General features: G+C 26.4%; 2 protein-coding genes across 2 annotated transcripts; both read right to left on the bottom strand.

Annotated features, from left to right (window-relative positions):
- Positions 1–7,728: 7,728 nt before the first annotated feature.
- Positions 7,729–8,870, bottom strand: LOC124432464. The gene is made up of 2 exons (XM_046981444.1): positions 8,426–8,870; positions 7,729–7,859 (listed from the first exon to the last, which is right to left on the bottom strand). Exons 1-2 carry the CDS (start codon positions 8,868–8,870, stop codon positions 7,729–7,731), a joined length of 576 nt encoding a protein of 191 aa, XP_046837400.1.
- Positions 8,871–12,516: 3,646 nt separating this feature from the next.
- On the bottom strand, positions 12,517–17,340 carry LOC124432465. The gene is made up of 8 exons (XM_046981445.1): positions 16,953–17,340; positions 15,656–15,790; positions 15,141–15,426; positions 14,483–14,582; positions 13,646–13,756; positions 12,911–13,021; positions 12,677–12,832; positions 12,517–12,567 (listed from the first exon to the last, which is right to left on the bottom strand). Exons 1-8 carry the CDS (start codon positions 17,338–17,340, stop codon positions 12,517–12,519), a joined length of 1,338 nt encoding a protein of 445 aa, XP_046837401.1.
- Between the last annotated feature and the right edge of the window lie 395 nt (positions 17,341–17,735).

Consider the following 17,735-nt stretch of genomic DNA (forward strand, 5'->3'; position numbering starts at 1 on the left):
AGCGTAAATCAAATGTGCGAATGTTAAAGAACAGTGAATTGAAAGATATATGAAGAAGAAGAAAAAAATTAGATCGTTGTTCTCCAATGGCCAAATTCCAACCAATTTTAAGAGCCTTGTGTTCCAATTGAATGATTTCAAAACGTTGGTCATTCCTATTTCCTATAATGAAAAATAAAAATCTAATTGATTAATATGATTTAAATAAATTTTCGATTAATCTTGTTACATTAGGATTCTAAATGCATTTTATTACAATTAATGTAATATATATTTCAATACGTATATTTCAAGGTCAACTTTTTTCCGAATATATAATACTTTTATAATAGAGATATATATGCTTCAATAAAAACAAAGGGACAAAAGAAAAAAAAAAAGCAAGTTTTCTTATTCGAAATATTTTTTTTTTTTTTTATCGAGAAACAAAATTGACCGTTGAAGTTAACTCAAAACATTCCATTAAATAGATAACAATAAATATTTTAATATCTCTCTCTCTCTCTCTCTCTCTCTCTCTCTCTCTCTCTCACTCTCTCACTCTCTCTCTCTCTATCTCTCTCTCTCGTGTAAAATAAATAATTCTTGTTAGAATAATTTTTGTTTTCTTTCTTACTTTTTTTTTTTTTTATAATATCATGTTTCCGAGATAAAAATTTGTTAACACTTCGTTTTGAAAATCCAATAAATTCAATAATCTTTCTCTCTCTCTCTCTCTCTCTCTCTCGTTGAAAAAAATAAATAATTCTTGTTAGAATAATTTTTGTTTTCTTTCTTACTTTTTTTTTTTTTTTTTATAATATCATGTTTCCGAGATAAAAATTTGTTAACACTTCGTTTTGAAAATCCAATAAATCCAATAATCTTTCTCTCTCTCTCTCTCTCTCTCTCTCTCTCTCTCTCTCTCTCGTGGAAAATAAATAATTCTTATTAGAATAATTTTTGTTCTTTCTTTTTTCTTTTTTCTTTTTTTTTAATAATATCATTTTTCCGAAATAAAAATTTGTTAACACTTCGTTTTGAAAATCCAATAAAATTGTCAGTAAAAAATTTTCCTCGATGATTAAACAACGAATGAATACAATATCATCATTAAATAGTATTGTTTCATTATTTTATTATATTCACGTGGTAATAATAATACGAAAATTTATTTTCTTTCAAATTATTATTCGTCTAATTAAATAATTGTTCACGATCAAAAATCAAACGAACGAGATTATAATTGTCTACTTAAAAAGAAAAAAAAGAAAAAAAAACAAAAAACAAAAAACAAAAAAGAAACAAGAGAAATAAATGAAACATCGTTAAGAATTGTCACTTAAGTGCAATAACATGAAGAATAACATAAGAATAAAAAAAATCTAATAATATCTGCACGTTATAGAAATGCAATTGCATGTGAATATACATATAAGAAATAAAAATAAATTCCTTAATAAAATTCAAGAAAAATAATATCCAATTGAAATAAATGTGATCGATAATCGTATATTAGACACGAGACTCGTTCTACGGTTAAAAAAGAAAAAAAAATAGAGAGAGAGAGAGAGAGAGAGAGAAAGAGAGAGAGAGAGAGAGAGAGAGAGAGAGAGAGAGAGAGAGAGAAAGAAAAGAGAAAAAACGAAAAAGAAAAAGAAACCAAACTTTTTATCTTACTTCAATGCTGTCCTTTCCCATTTTATACTTTCGAAGGTTCACGATAAACTGATGGCAAAAAAGTCGATCGTCCTCCCTGGTAAACTTCGTTTGAAAAGTTGTTATATGCGTCTAGAGGTTGGGTGAATAGTTAATATCAAGTCGACGAAAAAAAAATATTGAGAAATAACTCGTCTCTAAAACCCCTTCCATTAACGGGTTAAACTGTTACTTTGTTACGTTCATCGATTAAGGGTGGTTGATGAGTGGAGGGCGAGTGGAGGGGTAGGGGGTGGGAGAAGGTAGGGATGGGAAGGGTATTCGAGTATACATAAAAAATGTCCTCTCACCGCTTCGGTTTACCACCGTAGGACATCCCTTTGTTTCATAACCTCTCATATAAAAGTTTTTATAATTCCATTCGAATTATCTTTCATTGAAATTTTTGCCATTTTTGTCTTTATTCTTTTTCTGTCTTTTTTTTTTTTTTTTTTTTTTTTTTTTTAAGAAAGAGGGTGATCATAGCTTGGAAAGAGAAAACCTCATAACCTTGGATATAAACGCCCTTCTTCGCTCGGTCACAGTTCAAAGTTTAACGGTTTACCGGTAATATAAAAATGTTTCCAACCCCTTTACAACTTTTCATTCGATCGTCCTTTTGTTCTCTTTTTACTTCTAGTTCTGCGTTATACGACGAACGAAGGATATTGAATGTGCCTGAATTTATGGTGGTGGTTTAAAAAAAATAAAATTTTATTCTATTTCACGGATACAAGTATTCGTAAGTAATCGTGCGATGGAATTAAATGTCTTTAACGTTTTGTCCTTTATTTTAATGGTTTTAACGTTAGAGCTTGTAACGAGTATAGTTTTTTTAAGGACATACATGATTTCTGAGCAAAAAAAGGAAACTTTTTCTTCATTTTTTTTTCTTTTTTTAATTATCAATTGTTTCATACAAGAATTCTTTTTCTTTATTTTTAAAATTATTCTTTTTCATTTGCAACCAAACAATCTCTTTATTTCCTGAAATTATACTTTCACTATTTTCTCAAATTGATTATACTTTTTTTTTTTTCTTTTTTTTTTTTACACATCCTTTGGATTCCGTGGGATTTGACGTTGTTTTTGCAAATTTTTCATTTTATTATTATTTATCATTAATCGTTATTATTTATTATACATTTTACGTAATCATTTATCGACATGGAAATGTTTTCGTTTATACTTTTTTTTTCGAGTAACATTTGTATTCACTTTTTCTTTCATTTTTCTAACGAAATATTATATTTCGTTAGATGATTCTTATTTATTAGTTAACTCAATTTTAATTTTACGTAAAGTATAATATGGCTGTATACACATTTTGATGTTCAAATAATCAAAATATTTTAACCCTTTATAAATTTTGAAGATAATGAATGCAGCACTTATTCTTACAAACAAAGTTTGGCGAATGAGATCGCCCAATAATTAATCTTGAATATTCAACATTGAAAGACAATTAATATTTCTATAATAATTCTGAACAGATAACTGACAATAAATGCATACAACTGCAGTATTTAGGATAAATATAGACGATATTTAAATAGTATCTGTGGTTGATCAGAAAGTTCGTTCAATTTTCATGTAAGTAAAAAGAAAAAAAGAATATTTTTGTCAATATCAATTTTGTTTTTGCATAAATACGTAATAAATTAAAAAGCAATAATAATCAAAAAAAAAAAAAAGAAACAAGTTGGGCTCATACGTATTGTTTAACTTTGAAATAATTGATTAATTATTCTTAGATATTCGTATATATAAATAATGATAATAATTATTCTTTGAATAGACACATGTGGGTCCCATGCTCTTATGTAACATATGAATTACATAGTTATATAATTTTTCATTATTATTACTTTCTCCCATATAAGTATGGAAATGAATAAAATTGGAAATAATTGACCATTTATTTGAAAAGATGAGACAACTGGTATATCTTGCACGGTTCTCTTATATTTGATACAAATTTTGTTGATAAAGAAAGAAACTAAGAATTTTTATCGAATAGAATTGTATTTATATAATTCATAACGCTAATACAAATTAACGATGTAAAAACAAATCGTTTGTTTCTCTACGAAGGAAGATGAATTAAGAAAAAACAAAAAAAATTTGTTACTACGTAATCCACTTCGCATTAGTTCTGTTTACAAAAATGTTCTCAATACCGACAAATATCCCATAGAAGTTTTGAGGATCTGCAAATATTAAAGAAATAAATAATATTTATAAGGAAAAAAACAATTGTATTGTTACAGCAAGGAACATAAATTGAAAATAGAAAAAAATCAATCATAGTGTACTTACGTCCGTGAACATGGACAAGGACAAGACAGCAAATTTGCCAGATGTTAAAAATTGCGGCTTCTTCGTTCGTGCCATACAAATAAGAAAAAATTTCGATTCTGTTACCGGTAAGTTATACCAGTCGTAATTATAAATGGCATTACCATAATTAGAACTCTAATCGAATAAAATAAATAATATTAATCAGGTAATTGATATTTCAATTGTACAAGAAATTATTGTTAGTTTATTTACTTCCTGAATAAAACACTCGCCGATGAAACAGTAAATAAAAAGAGTGCATACCACGGCAAATATGTACACAAGGAACACGAACGATTTTAAATTATCCTTCGTTTCCTTACCCTAAAAGTGAAAAAAATGAAACGAATCGATTAAATGTTATCATATAAATTAATGACGTACATTGGATAAAAAAGAAATCAATTTTTTCTTTACATTTTCTGAATGTAAACCGTTATGAAGGGTATCTATAAAAAATGGCGGAGTTATAGTGATTATAACGTAACTGTTTCGTATAATGCTCATAAATCGAACGATGGTATCATTTACATACAATTTCATTCAAGTATTCAATCGTTTTTTATTTTATTGCAATTCCCGAAAACTTATATGTACATACGTATATGTGCAGTTTGTTAGTTGTACAAAAAAAAATGTGCAAAACAAAGAGTAAAATTCATTAACAATAAATTTACATGCGCTACGTCGGGAAAATAAAATTCAATGCAAGAACAACTAAATCGATCAACAATTCACCATTACAGATTTACAAATGTGCATCCTGTACATCATTATTGTTTACACAATACAGAATCATGGTGCAATTGGTAGGAAGGAAATGGTAAAAATTGAATAAGACACTTTTAACCATGAATATAAAAGCTTTATCGAAAAACATTTTGAAGAAATTAAAGAATATTAATGAAGATTAAAGTAAGGATACTTTGTTGCTACATCGACTTTACGGATTTACGAAAAATACGAATGAAAGTTTTAATCATTTTGAATTGGGACTTTGGCTCGTTAAACTATCATCATCGGATCCGCGATGATAGAAAACTCATTGAACATCGCTCCTTGTTTTTTAAATCAAGGAATGTCATCCATCTTTAAATTAATACAATCGTTAGGTATGGAAATTGATCTGTTTGTTTATCAGTTTGCCATGCTAGAAGATAATTTTTGCACGAATGTGGCCGAACTTGATCAGCAAATACAGCGAAAGAAGCTTGCTAATTTCATAAAAACGAACATTAATAACAATTAAACTTTCATTCGACGATTGAAAGTTTATTACGTGGTTTTAAATTCGATGATTCAATGCAAATCTTCAAAAATACATGTTAGCTGTTCGTAAAAGGGAACTTCAAATGTGTTGAAATGTGTTATATTAGAAAGTTCTTCAAAAAATATTGAAATGAAAGGCATCAAAAATTTCCTTTATTATCTGCATTACATTTAAGTTTTTTTGAAAGCTTGATTTTTTTGCGGAATGCTTCTTTTTTTGGATCAAAAAGAAAGTCTGATTTTTTTCAAGAAAATATAAGAGATAAATTAAAATGTTCGACATTTTTTATAAATGTATAATTTCAAAAATTTGGCTGAATAAGTACTTATTTTATTTTTATATTTTAAGAATTATTTATGAGTAAATTATTTCCTTTCTTTTTAATAAATAGTCATGGAAATTATCGAAAGTAACAAATTGTTTCCAATATCTATGCGAATTTCGTTTCCCCGCCATTCTTTATAAATTTTTGTGGAAAATAGTTATGAATTTATGTTTAAAGTAAATCCTATCAAGTCAAAGGAAGTTTATTTTACTAAATTATGTATATTAGTGAACAAAATGAATGAAAAGTGAAGGGAATGGCAAAAAAATGTTTGTTTCTTTATGCTACGAGGTTATGTACTTTGTTAAAGTGAAACAAAATGAAAATATTTGCATGGATTTTTACCGTCAGTACGAAGTAACCGGAAATACAGATATGAACGGTGGTACCCAAAATTTGCTGCATAATCGGTAAATTAAAGTTATCCTCCAATCTTTCCGTCAATCTGAAATATTATATTTCATGTATATATAAAAAGTAAAATATTACGATAGAGTTCATTATTATTGCTTGTATTTCCAATATTGAAACGAAATTAGAAAAAAATCAATATGATTTTATTTAGAAGAAAATATTTTTTTTATTTTTGATATATTGTACGACATGAAGATGATTGAAATTAATAAATAATAATAAATTTGAAATAATTAACAGGTATTGAATTAACGAATAAAATATACTGAATAAATAATTGAATAGGAAATAAAAAATAATAAATAAATGATGAAAGAACTGAATTTTTGAAGCGAGCCATCCATAAAAGAAATTATTTATTAACAAAATAACAACTAATAAATAATCGAGAAAATGAGAATATTTGTAATATGTTACAAAATGCAATAACGTGTGTAAATATATATATGTATTTGGGTGTTCGTAAATAAACTAAAGGAATTTCTTATTAAACTTCAAAATAAAATAATTTATCATTGGTTATACATATATTTATACACACATACACACACACACATATCAATTATTTTTATATAATCATATTTTACCTTATCAATCGATAATGTCGTAGTACAATGTTCTTCATACCCTCATGATAATTTTTAGAATTATTTAATATTGATTTCACTTTACAGGATAATATGGAGAACTGTGCAATTACTTGAATGGATAAATTGACGAACATGCAATCGAATCCTACGTAACCTAATACGATACATGGTACGAATATTAGTTGATAAGCGCACATCAAAGCATAAAGCCTGCTGTCCCTTAAATCCATGATTTCTAATGTCCTATATGGCAATTTATAACTCATGGAATTGTTTTGCTTTGCTGAAAAGTAGAAACAGAGAAAAGGAAACCAAAGTAATTTTCTTTTGAAAAATGATTACTAAAAGATACAAAAACAAATACACTCGATTAGCTGATTAATACAAATATTCCAATTATTCATATCGACTTAATATCCGACACAATGGTAAACCATATTTCAATCATGTAATATTATAGAGTATCCTTAAGCAATTTTTCATTTAATTAATTAATTTAAAGTTAGACACACAGTTAGATATAATTTTTTTTTTAATTATTTTCAAATCAATTGCGACTTTGTCATTTCTTCTGTATATTTTCAAGTCACCTTTCATAAAAATATTCATGCCATAATGAGAAATATGATTCGAGATGAATTTGAAAGCTATTGGCATTTCGAGACATTTCATTTTTTATGAAATCTTCCATAGATTTAGAGCAAATGGCAATTCAATGACGTTATATCAAATGAATACAGTGGATTTGTTATAACTTTTTGGCTAAGCTGGTTCATTATTTTCATGGATCCATTCTTTCATTAGTATGTTGCTCGTTTATTGTTCATATTTAATGCCGACAGTTTTTTCAGCAATTCATTATGTAACTATTCTAACTGTAGGTAGTGAATATCATTGGCAATTGGTTATAGTAATACAAAATAAATTATGACGGTGGGATACCATCAATCGCACGATATTCAATATCAAACCTAGATTATATGTAGGTACAGCTGCTTAGTTCCGGAGAAAGTTATTGATTAGTGTCAATTCAAGTTGCTGTATAGGACTTATGGTAACAATTTATGGTAACAATTAATCATTTATGGTAACAATTAAGCTTAGGATTTATGTCACTTCGTTATCTGGTCAGTAACGATGTGCAAATTCTTCCTCGTTGATATTAGTTCGTATTCGACAAATTGATACGGAATACAAATATCTCGATTAGATATATTTTCGATTTCATCAAGATGTCTTTGTACTGTCGACCAAGTAATCCTAAATTTATCAAAAGTTTCTCGCATTGTCATTTATGGATCATACTCAATTTGACAATGATTTCATTACATCATTATCAAATACGACAGGTCATTTACTTTGATCATCATTGGATCAAGTCTAAATAATGATTAGATCATATTGTTTGTACCAACATTAACACTTATTGACTCTCGTTATTTACCCATAAAAATCACAAACTTATTGTTGCTTTATTTTGCAGTTGTTGCGTTAATTATCAAAAAAAAAAAAAAAAAATAAAACAACATGCAATGACGTATATATTCTTTTTTAACGTTGGCAGATCGAAATTAATTTACTTATTAAAAATATTTAGCAGAATTAACGATTATTGCATGTTAGTGCGTGTGTACAAAAGTATTTGTTTATGTGTGTGAATACATTTACTAAATCAATAATAAGTAAATAAATAAATACATAAAAAATATAATCGTTGGATTACTCTTAGTAGACTAAAGGAATTAATAAAATATATGTAAAGTATAATGTCACATATAAAAAAAAAAGAAGACAAAAATTATATATTACCAAGTTGAATTCCTTCGATGAGTCGACTTGTATAATACAATACTTCAACTACTGTCATTGAAAAGGCAATTATTATAATAAAATATGGAGGTAATTTAGTATAATTCACGAATGTCAACTTTTCCTCTTTAGTTTCGTATTTCTCAGTCAATGAAAACTCCTCAATTTCTGTGAATAATTTACGCAATGCTTCTCTGTTAATTCTGGCGATTGTAATTTTCGTAAGTGTCATTGATAATGCAATATTTTCTGCTATGTTCGATACGACATTCTCCAAAGTTTTTGGAGTCCAAAATAATTGAGCGAGTGTTAAAGAACAATGAATGGTAAGATATGTGAAAAAGAAGAGAAATATCGGAACGTAGTTCTTCAATGGCCAAATTCCCATGCATTTTAAGAACCTTGAGCTCCAAATGAATGATCTTCGGACGTTGGCAATTCCCATTTCCTATTTTAAAAACATTCAATTGATTAATTTGTTAGATATGTTATAAATTAATTATTTAATTATGCATCTAATTACATTGTATTATAGTTAATATATATAGTACATTCGTATACATTCATATATTGTTATTTATAATATCATATATACATATATATATTACGATACATATATATGTATAAATTATATATTTATATGTTCATTATTAATACAACGATATGTATACATACACAGATTATTACTATATATATATATATATATATATATATATATATATATATATATATATATATATATGCATATTTATGTGTATACTGATTTTAATTTCTGATAATTTTAACATGATCGTATTCATCATAATATTTTTTATTACAATGTAATAACAAAAAAAAAAGGAATAGATATATCTGTATATTCTTTTGTTATTATATATACCTAAATCCTTATGTATTTAATTAGAATCATTAAATTAATGTTTTGATTCTTATTAAATATTAAAATATTGGAATACTTCAATATTTAAAATTAATATTTTTATGTAAATATTTCATAATAATATTCATATATTACGAAAAGAAAATTATATATATTAATTTACATTCATATATGTGCACAACTTTATCATCATATTAATGCATTCTTTATTACTTTATAATGGGTACATAAATAAAGCGTTACTAATTTTTTATTTCGTTAACACGACATATTTAATAAAAATAATTCACATAAAATTTGTTTGATAATAAACATGATATATTATTGCATTTTTTTTTCTATTTATTAAACGATCTTGAAGTCCATTCAAGCTTAACTTCAACTTTTTTAAATACGTGCTTACGTTTTTTTATAATGGAAACAATCGTTGTTAAAAAAAAAAAAGAAAAAAAATTTTTTAAATATTTTCTTTACCGAACAAGAAAATTAACTTTAAGATATCATTGAATTTTTCCACTTAATAATAATAATAATAAGTAAAATAATATTTCAACTTTTGCAATCAAATAATACTTGCTATAACAACATTTTTCAAATATGCTCCGTATCCGAGATAAAGATTTTTTGTTTCAAACACCCGATATATTGTCCGTTAAAAACTTCATTCGATGATCGTTCAACGAATGAAATCAATATAATTATTAAATCTCATTGGTTCACATTTTCAACTATATTCACGAGTATAAATTAATATATAAATTTATTTAGTTTAAAAGAAAAAAGTCAAACATCAAAAACAGACAACATGAAGCTATGATTGTAGACTTGCAAAAAAAAAAACCAACTGAAACGTCACAGAATTGTCTTCGAAGTATAAGGAAAAGTCAATAATATCTGCACGGTTATAAATGAAATTGCATGACAACAAAAATATATATAAGAAATAAATATTAATTCCCAAATAAAATTGCACAAAAATAATTTTCAATTGAAATAAATGTCACACACTTTGATCGATGGAAAATTATTTCCAATCACTACACTTAGGACATCAACGACACTTTATATTCGGGACGAAAGTCCTTCTGCAATTAGAAAAAAAAAAAAAAATAGAGAAAACACAAAATAAGAGAAAAGCAAACCATGCTCTTGATCTTACTTCCATGCTATCCTTTTCCATTTTATCTCTTCGAAGGTTTGCGACAGACTGACGGCAAAACGGTCGAGCGTCCTCCCTGGTAAACTTTGTTTAAAAAGTTGGTATAGGGGTATAAGGGGTTGCTTGAATAGTTAATCTAAAGTTGACGAAAAAAATGTTGGGAAAAAATACGTTTCTAACTGTTTCCATCAACGAGTTAAACTGTTACTTCGTTAAGTGTATCGATTACTGTGGGTTGTTGGGAGGGTATTAGAGGGGTATACATAAAAAATGTGCTCTCACCACTTCGGTTCACCACGTAGGACATCCCATTGTTTCACAACCCCCATGTAAAAGTTGCTATAACTTCATTGCATTTACCTCTCATTTCAACTTTTTTTCCTTATTATCTTTTTTCTTTTACTTTTTCTTCTCCCTCTTTTTTTTTTTTTTTTTTTTTTTTTTTTTAAGAAAGAGGGTGATCATGGATATGAAGAAGAAAAGTAGCATCTCTCCCTACAGTATAATTTTCATTCTTCGTCCGGCTATAGTTCGAAGTGTTTCGGTCTATTGGAAATATAAAAATGTTTTCACTCTGCAATACTTTTCGTTCGATCGTAATTTTCGTTTTTTTTTTATGCTTTCAGTTCGGGGTAATACGACGAAGGAAGGACATTGGTTGTGACAGAATTAATGGTGGTAGTTTAAGGGAAAATATTTTTCCTCCACGGAAACATATATTCGTAAGTATTCTTTACCGTTGTCTTTTAGTTTAGCGCTCTTCACGTTAGGGGAGTGACAAGTACAGTACTTAAGGAAGTACATGATTTCCGGGTAGAATAGGAAACTTATCCTTTTATTTTTAATTATCAATTTTACACAAAACTTCTTTTCGTTTATTTTCAAATTATTAATCTATATTTGCAATCCATTAATTTCTATATATCCTTAAATTTTACTTTCATTTTTTTCTCACACGAATTATGTTTTTTGTACATAACACTTGATTTCTATGAATTAAGATTTTTTTTTTTTTTTTATATACCATTAATAGTTTTTATTTATTATATTTTCTACGATGATTTCAATTAATTCATATATCAACCAGGAAATGTTTTTGTTAATATTCTTTCTTCAGTATTACCTTTATCTTCACTTTTTCTTTCATATTTATTAGTTTATTCAATTTTAATTATATTCAAAATGTAATGTAAATGTTTGCAGATTTTGATGTTGGAATAATCAAAATATATTATAAATTTTGCGAATAGTAAATTTAGCACTTATCATTTTTACAATCAGTTAATCGAACGATATCGTCCAATAATCGATTTTGTATATTGATTATTGAAATGCAATTAATATTTCTATAATAATTTTAAACAGATTCCTTGCAATAAATGCATAAAACTATAGTATCTCGATATATATAGATGATATTTACATAATATCAGAAAGTTCGTTCGGTTTTCATATAAGTAAAGGGAAAAGAACATTTTTCACAGTACCAATTTTGTTGTTGCATGATTAAGTAATATACTAAAAAAAAAAAAAAAAAAAAAAAAAAAAATAACTAAAAAGGAAAACAAATTGGGCTCATGCATATTGTTAACTTTGAAAAAAATGGATTAATTATGCTCGGATAATTGTATGAATAATAACGATAATTTTTCTTTTAACAGACATATATTCTCTTATGTAACATACTTTTTTGAATTATACATATACATACATATTTATTTCAAATTTTCTAATAAATTTGTTTTTCCTATTAATATTATTATTATTCTCTCCTATATAACTATGGAAAGCAATAGAATCAGAAATAATTGGCTGTACATTTTAAAAAATGAGACAACTGGTGTTTTTGATGCAAATTTTCTACCCAAAAAAAGAAACTAATTGTATTGATCGACAGTCCTAAAATTGTATTAATATTTTCTTTGACACTAATAATTAAGTGTGATACAAGTCAACAATGTATAGACAAACAATTTGTCTTCCTACGAGGGATTACGACTTAAGAAAATAAAAGATATTTCTTAGTACATAATACATTTATATAAGTTTTGTTCACACAAATGTTCGCAGTACCGATAAATATCCAATTGAAGTTTTGAGGATCTGCAAATATTAAAGAAATAAATAATATATATAAGGAAAAAAACAATCGTATTGTTACAGCAAGGAACATAATTTGAAAATAGAAAAAAATCAATCATAATGTACTTACGTCCGTGAACATGGACAAGGACAAGACCGCAAATTTGCCAGATGTTAAAAATTGCGGCTTCTTCGTACGTGTCATACAAATAAGAAAAAATTTCGATTCTGTTACCGGTAAGTTATACCAGTCGTAATTATAAATGGCATTACCATAATTAGAACTCTAATCGAATAAAACAAATGATATTAATTAGGAAATTGATATTTCAATTGTGCCAGAAATTATTGATATTTTATTTACTTCCTGAATAAAACACTCGCCGATGAAACAGTAAATAAATAGAGTGCATATAACGGAAGAGATATACACAAAGAACAGGAACGATTGTAAGTTATCCTTCGTTTCCTTACTCTAAAAATAAAAAGAATGAAAAGAATCTATTAAATTTGATCATATAAATTGATAACGTACATTGGATTAAAAAAGAAATCAATTTGTTTTTTACATTTGCTGAATATAGACCATTATGAAGGATATCTATAAAAAATGGCGGAGTTATAGTGATTATAACGTAACTGTTTCGTATAATGCTCATAAATCGAACAATGGTATCATTTACATACAATTTCATTCTAGTATTCAATCGTTTTTTAATTCGATCAACATTTCACCATTACAGATTTACAAATGAGCATCCTGTACATCATTATTGTTTACACAATACAGAATCATGGTGCAATTGGTAGGAAGGAAATGATAAAAATTGAATAAGACACTTTTGACCATGAATATAAAAGCTTTATCGAAAAACATTTTGAAGAAATTAAAGAATATTAATGAAGATTAAAGTAAGGATACTTTGTTGCTACATCGACTTTACGGATTTACGGAAAATACGAATGAAAGTTTTAATTACTTGAATTGGGACTTTGGCTCGTTAAACTATCATCATCGGATCCGCAATGATAGAAAACTCATTGAACATCGCTCCTTGTCTTTTAAATCAAGGAATGTCGTCCATCATTAAATTAATACAATCGTTAGGTATGGAAATTGATCTGCTTGTTTATCAGTTTGCCATGCTAGAAGATAATTTTTGCACGAATGTGGCCGAACTTGATCAGCAAATACAGCGAAAGAAGCTTGCTAATTTCATAAAAACGAACATTAATAACAATTAAACTTTCATTCGACGATTGAAAGTTTATTACGTGGTTTTAAATTCGATGATTTAATGCAAATCTTCAAAAATACATGTTAGCTGTTCGTAAAAGGGAACTTCAAATGTGTTGAAATGTGTTATATTAGAAAGTTCTTCAAAAAATATTGAAATGAAAGGCATCAAAAATTTCCTTTATTATCTGCATTACATTTAAGTCTTTTTGAAAGCTTGATTTTTTTGCGGAATGCTTCTTTTTTTGGATCAAAAAGAAAGTCTGATTTTTTTCTAGAAAATATAAGAGATAAATTAAAATGTTCGACATTTTTTATAAATGTATAATTTCAAAAATTTGGCTGAATAAGTACTTATTTTATTTTTATATTTTAAGAATTATTTATGAATAAATTATTTCCTTTGTTTTTAATAAATAGTCATGGAAATTATCAGAAGTAACAAATTGTTTCCAATATTTATGCAAATTTCGCTTCTTCGCCATTCTTTATAAATTTTTGAGGAAAATAGTTATGAATTTATGTTTAAAGTAAATCCTATCAAGTCAAAGGAAGTTTATTTTACTAAATTATGTATATTAGTGAACGAAATGAATGAAAAGTGAAGGGTATGGCAAAAAAATGTTTGTTTCTTTATGCTACGTGATTATGTACTTCGTTAAAAAGAAACAAAATTAAAATATTCCGATATATTTGTACCATCAATACGTAGTAACCGGAAAGACAGATATGAATAGTGGTACCAAACAGTTGCTGCATAATCGTTAAATTAAAGTTATCCTCCAATGTTTCCGTCAATCTGAAATATTATATTTCATGTTGATAAAAAAAAAAATATTAGAGTTGATTAGCATTGTTTGTATATTCATTATTGAAACAAAATAAGTTAAAAATCAATACAAATTTATATAGAAGGAAATATTCTTTTTTATTTTTGATATATTCAAAGACATGAGGATGATTGAAATTAATAAATACGTAATACAATAATAAATAGTAATAAATACAACATAATGAATAGATATTCAATTAATTAATAAAATATAATAAATATATAATTGAATAGGAAATAAAAAATGATAAAATAACAAGATATTAAATAAATCATGATAGACCTAAATTGTTGAAGCCAGCCATTCATAAAAGGAATTGTTTATTAACAAAATAATAAATAATAAATAATGGAGAAAATGAGATAATTTGTAATATTGTGTTACAAAATACAATAACGTGCATAAATATAATATATATACGTGTTTGTGTGTTTGTAAATCAACTGAAAAAATTTATTATCAAACTTCAAAATAAAACATACACACACACACATATCAATTATTTTTATATAATTATATTTTACCTTATCAATCGATAATGTCGTAAGATAAGTTTCTTCATACCATCACGATAATTTTTAGAATTATTTATTATTGATTTCACTTTATAGGATAACATGGAGAACTGTGTAATTACTTGAATGGATAAATTGACGAACATGCAGTCGAATCCTACGTAACCTAATATAATAGCAGGTACGAGTATTAGTTGATAAGCGCATATCAAAGCATAAATCCTGCTGTCCCTTAAATCCATGATTTCTAATGTCCTATACGGCAATTTATAACCCATGGAATTGTTTTGCTTTGCTGAAAAGTAGAAACAGAGAAAAGGAAACCAAAGTAATTTTCTTAAGAAAAATAATTACAAAAAGATACAAGAACAAATACATTCGATTAGCTGATTAATACAAATATTCCAATTATTCATATCGACTTAATATCCGACACAATGGTAAACCATATTTCAATCATGTAATATTATAGAGTATCCTTAAGTAATTTTTCATTTAATTAATTAATTTAAAGTTAGACACACAGTTAGATATAATTTTTTTTTTAATTCTTTTCAAATCAATTGCGACTTTGTCATTTCTTCTGTATATTTTCAAGTCACCTTTCATAAAAATATTCATGCCATAATGAGAAATATGATTCGAGATGAATTTGAAAGCTATTGGCATTTCGAGACATTTCATTTTTTATGAAATAATCCATAGATTTAAAGCAAATGGTAATTCAATGACGTTATATCGAATGAATACAGTGGATTTGTTAAAACTTTTTGGCTAAGTTGGTTCATTATTTTCATGGATCGATTCTTTCATTAGTATGTTACTCGTTTATTGTTGATATTTAATGCCGACAGTTTTTTCAGCAATTCATTATGTAACTATTCTAACTGTGGGTAGTGAATATCATTGGCAATTGGTTATAGTAATACAAAATAAATTATGACGGTGGGATACCATCAATCGCACGATATTCAATATCAAACCTAGATTATATGTAGGTACAGCTGCTTAGTTCCGGAGAAAGTTATTGATTGGTGTCAATTCAAGTTGCTGTATAGGACTTATGGTAACAATTTATGGTAACAATTAATCATTTATGGTAACAATTAAGCTTAGGATTTGTGTCACTTCGTTATCTGGTCAGTAACGATGTGCAAATTCTTCCTTGTTGATATTAGTTCGTATTCGACAAATTGATACGGAATACAAATATCTCGATTAGATATATTTTCGATTTCATCAAGATGTCTTTGTACTGTCGACCAAGTAATCCTAAATTTATCAAAAGTTTCTCGCATTGTCATTTATGGATCAGACTCAATTTGACAATGATTTCATTACATCATTATCAAATACGACAGGTCATTTACTTTGATCATCATTGGATCATGTCTAAATAATGATTAGATCATATTGTTTGTACCAACATTAACACTTATTGACTCTCGTTATTTACCCATAAAGATCACAAACTTATTGTTGCTTTATTTTGCAGTTGTTGCGTTAATTATCAAAAAAAAAAAAAAAATAAAACAACATGCAATGACGTATATATTCTTTTTTAACGTTGGCAGATCGAAATTAATTTACTTATTAAAAATATTTAGCAGAATTAACGATTATTGCATGATAGTGCGTGTGTACAAAAGTATTTGTTTATATGTGTGAATACATTTACTAATTCAATAATATGTAAATAAATAAATACATAAAAAATATAATCGTCGGATTACGCTTAGTAGCATAATGAAATTAATAGAAAATATGTAAAGTATAATTTCACATACAAAAAAAAAAAAGAAGACATAAATTATATATTACCAATTTGAATTCCTTCGGTAACTCGATTCATATAATACAATAATTCGGCCACTGTCATTGAAGAGGTAATTACTATAATAAAATATGGAGGTAATTTAGTATAATTTACGAATGTCAGTTTTTCCTCTTTAGTTTCGTATTTCTCAGTCAATGAAAACTCCTCGAGTTCTGTGAATAATTTACGTAATGCTTCTCTGTTCATTCTGGTGATTGTAATTTTCGTAAGTGTCATTGTTGAGGCAATATTTTCTGCTATGTTCGATACGACATTCTCCAAAGTTTTTGGAGCCCAAAATAATTCAGCGATTGCTAAAGAACAATGAATGGAAAGATATATGAAAAAGAAGAGAAATATCGGAATGTAGTTCTTCAATGGCCAAATTCCCATGCATTTTAAGAACCTTGAGCTCCAAATGAATGATCTTCGGACGTTGGCAATCCCTAATTCCTATTTTAAAAACATTCAATGAATTAATTTGTTAGATTTGTTATAGATTAATTATTTAATTATGCATCTGAATACATTGTATTATAGTTAATATATATATCATATTCATATATATTCATATATTGTTATTTATAATATCATATATACATGCATATGTGTATACATATATATATACATATATATATATATATATATATATATATATATATACATATATATATATATATATATATATATGTATATGTATATATATATACCTATAAATTATATATTTATATATTCATAATTAATATAATGATAAATATGCATATATAGATTATTAATATAGATGAACG

Source organism: Vespa crabro, chromosome 25 (genome assembly GCF_910589235.1).
Source record: "Vespa crabro chromosome 25, iyVesCrab1.2, whole genome shotgun sequence".
Taxonomy (NCBI): Eukaryota; Metazoa; Arthropoda; class Insecta; order Hymenoptera; family Vespidae; genus Vespa; species Vespa crabro.

Coding starts and splice junctions, on each gene's coding strand:
- LOC124432464 (XM_046981444.1), bottom strand. CDS start 8,870: ATGGGAATTGCCAACGTCCGAAGATCATTCATTTGGAGCTCAAGGTTC. Junction 7,860..8,425: donor CATCGAAGGAATTCAACTTG/GTAATATATAAT, acceptor CTTGGTCGACAG/TACAAAGACATCTTGATGAA.
- LOC124432465 (XM_046981445.1), bottom strand. CDS start 17,340: ATGGGAATTTGGCCATTGAAGAACTACATTCCGATATTTCTCTTCTTT. Junction 15,791..16,952: donor TACCGAAGGAATTCAAATTG/GTAATATATAAT, acceptor AAATGCCAATAG/CTTTCAAATTCATCTCGAAT. Junction 13,022..13,645: donor AATTTCCATACCTAACGATT/GTATTAATTTAA, acceptor TTTTATTTTTAG/AGTAAGGAAACGAAGGATAA.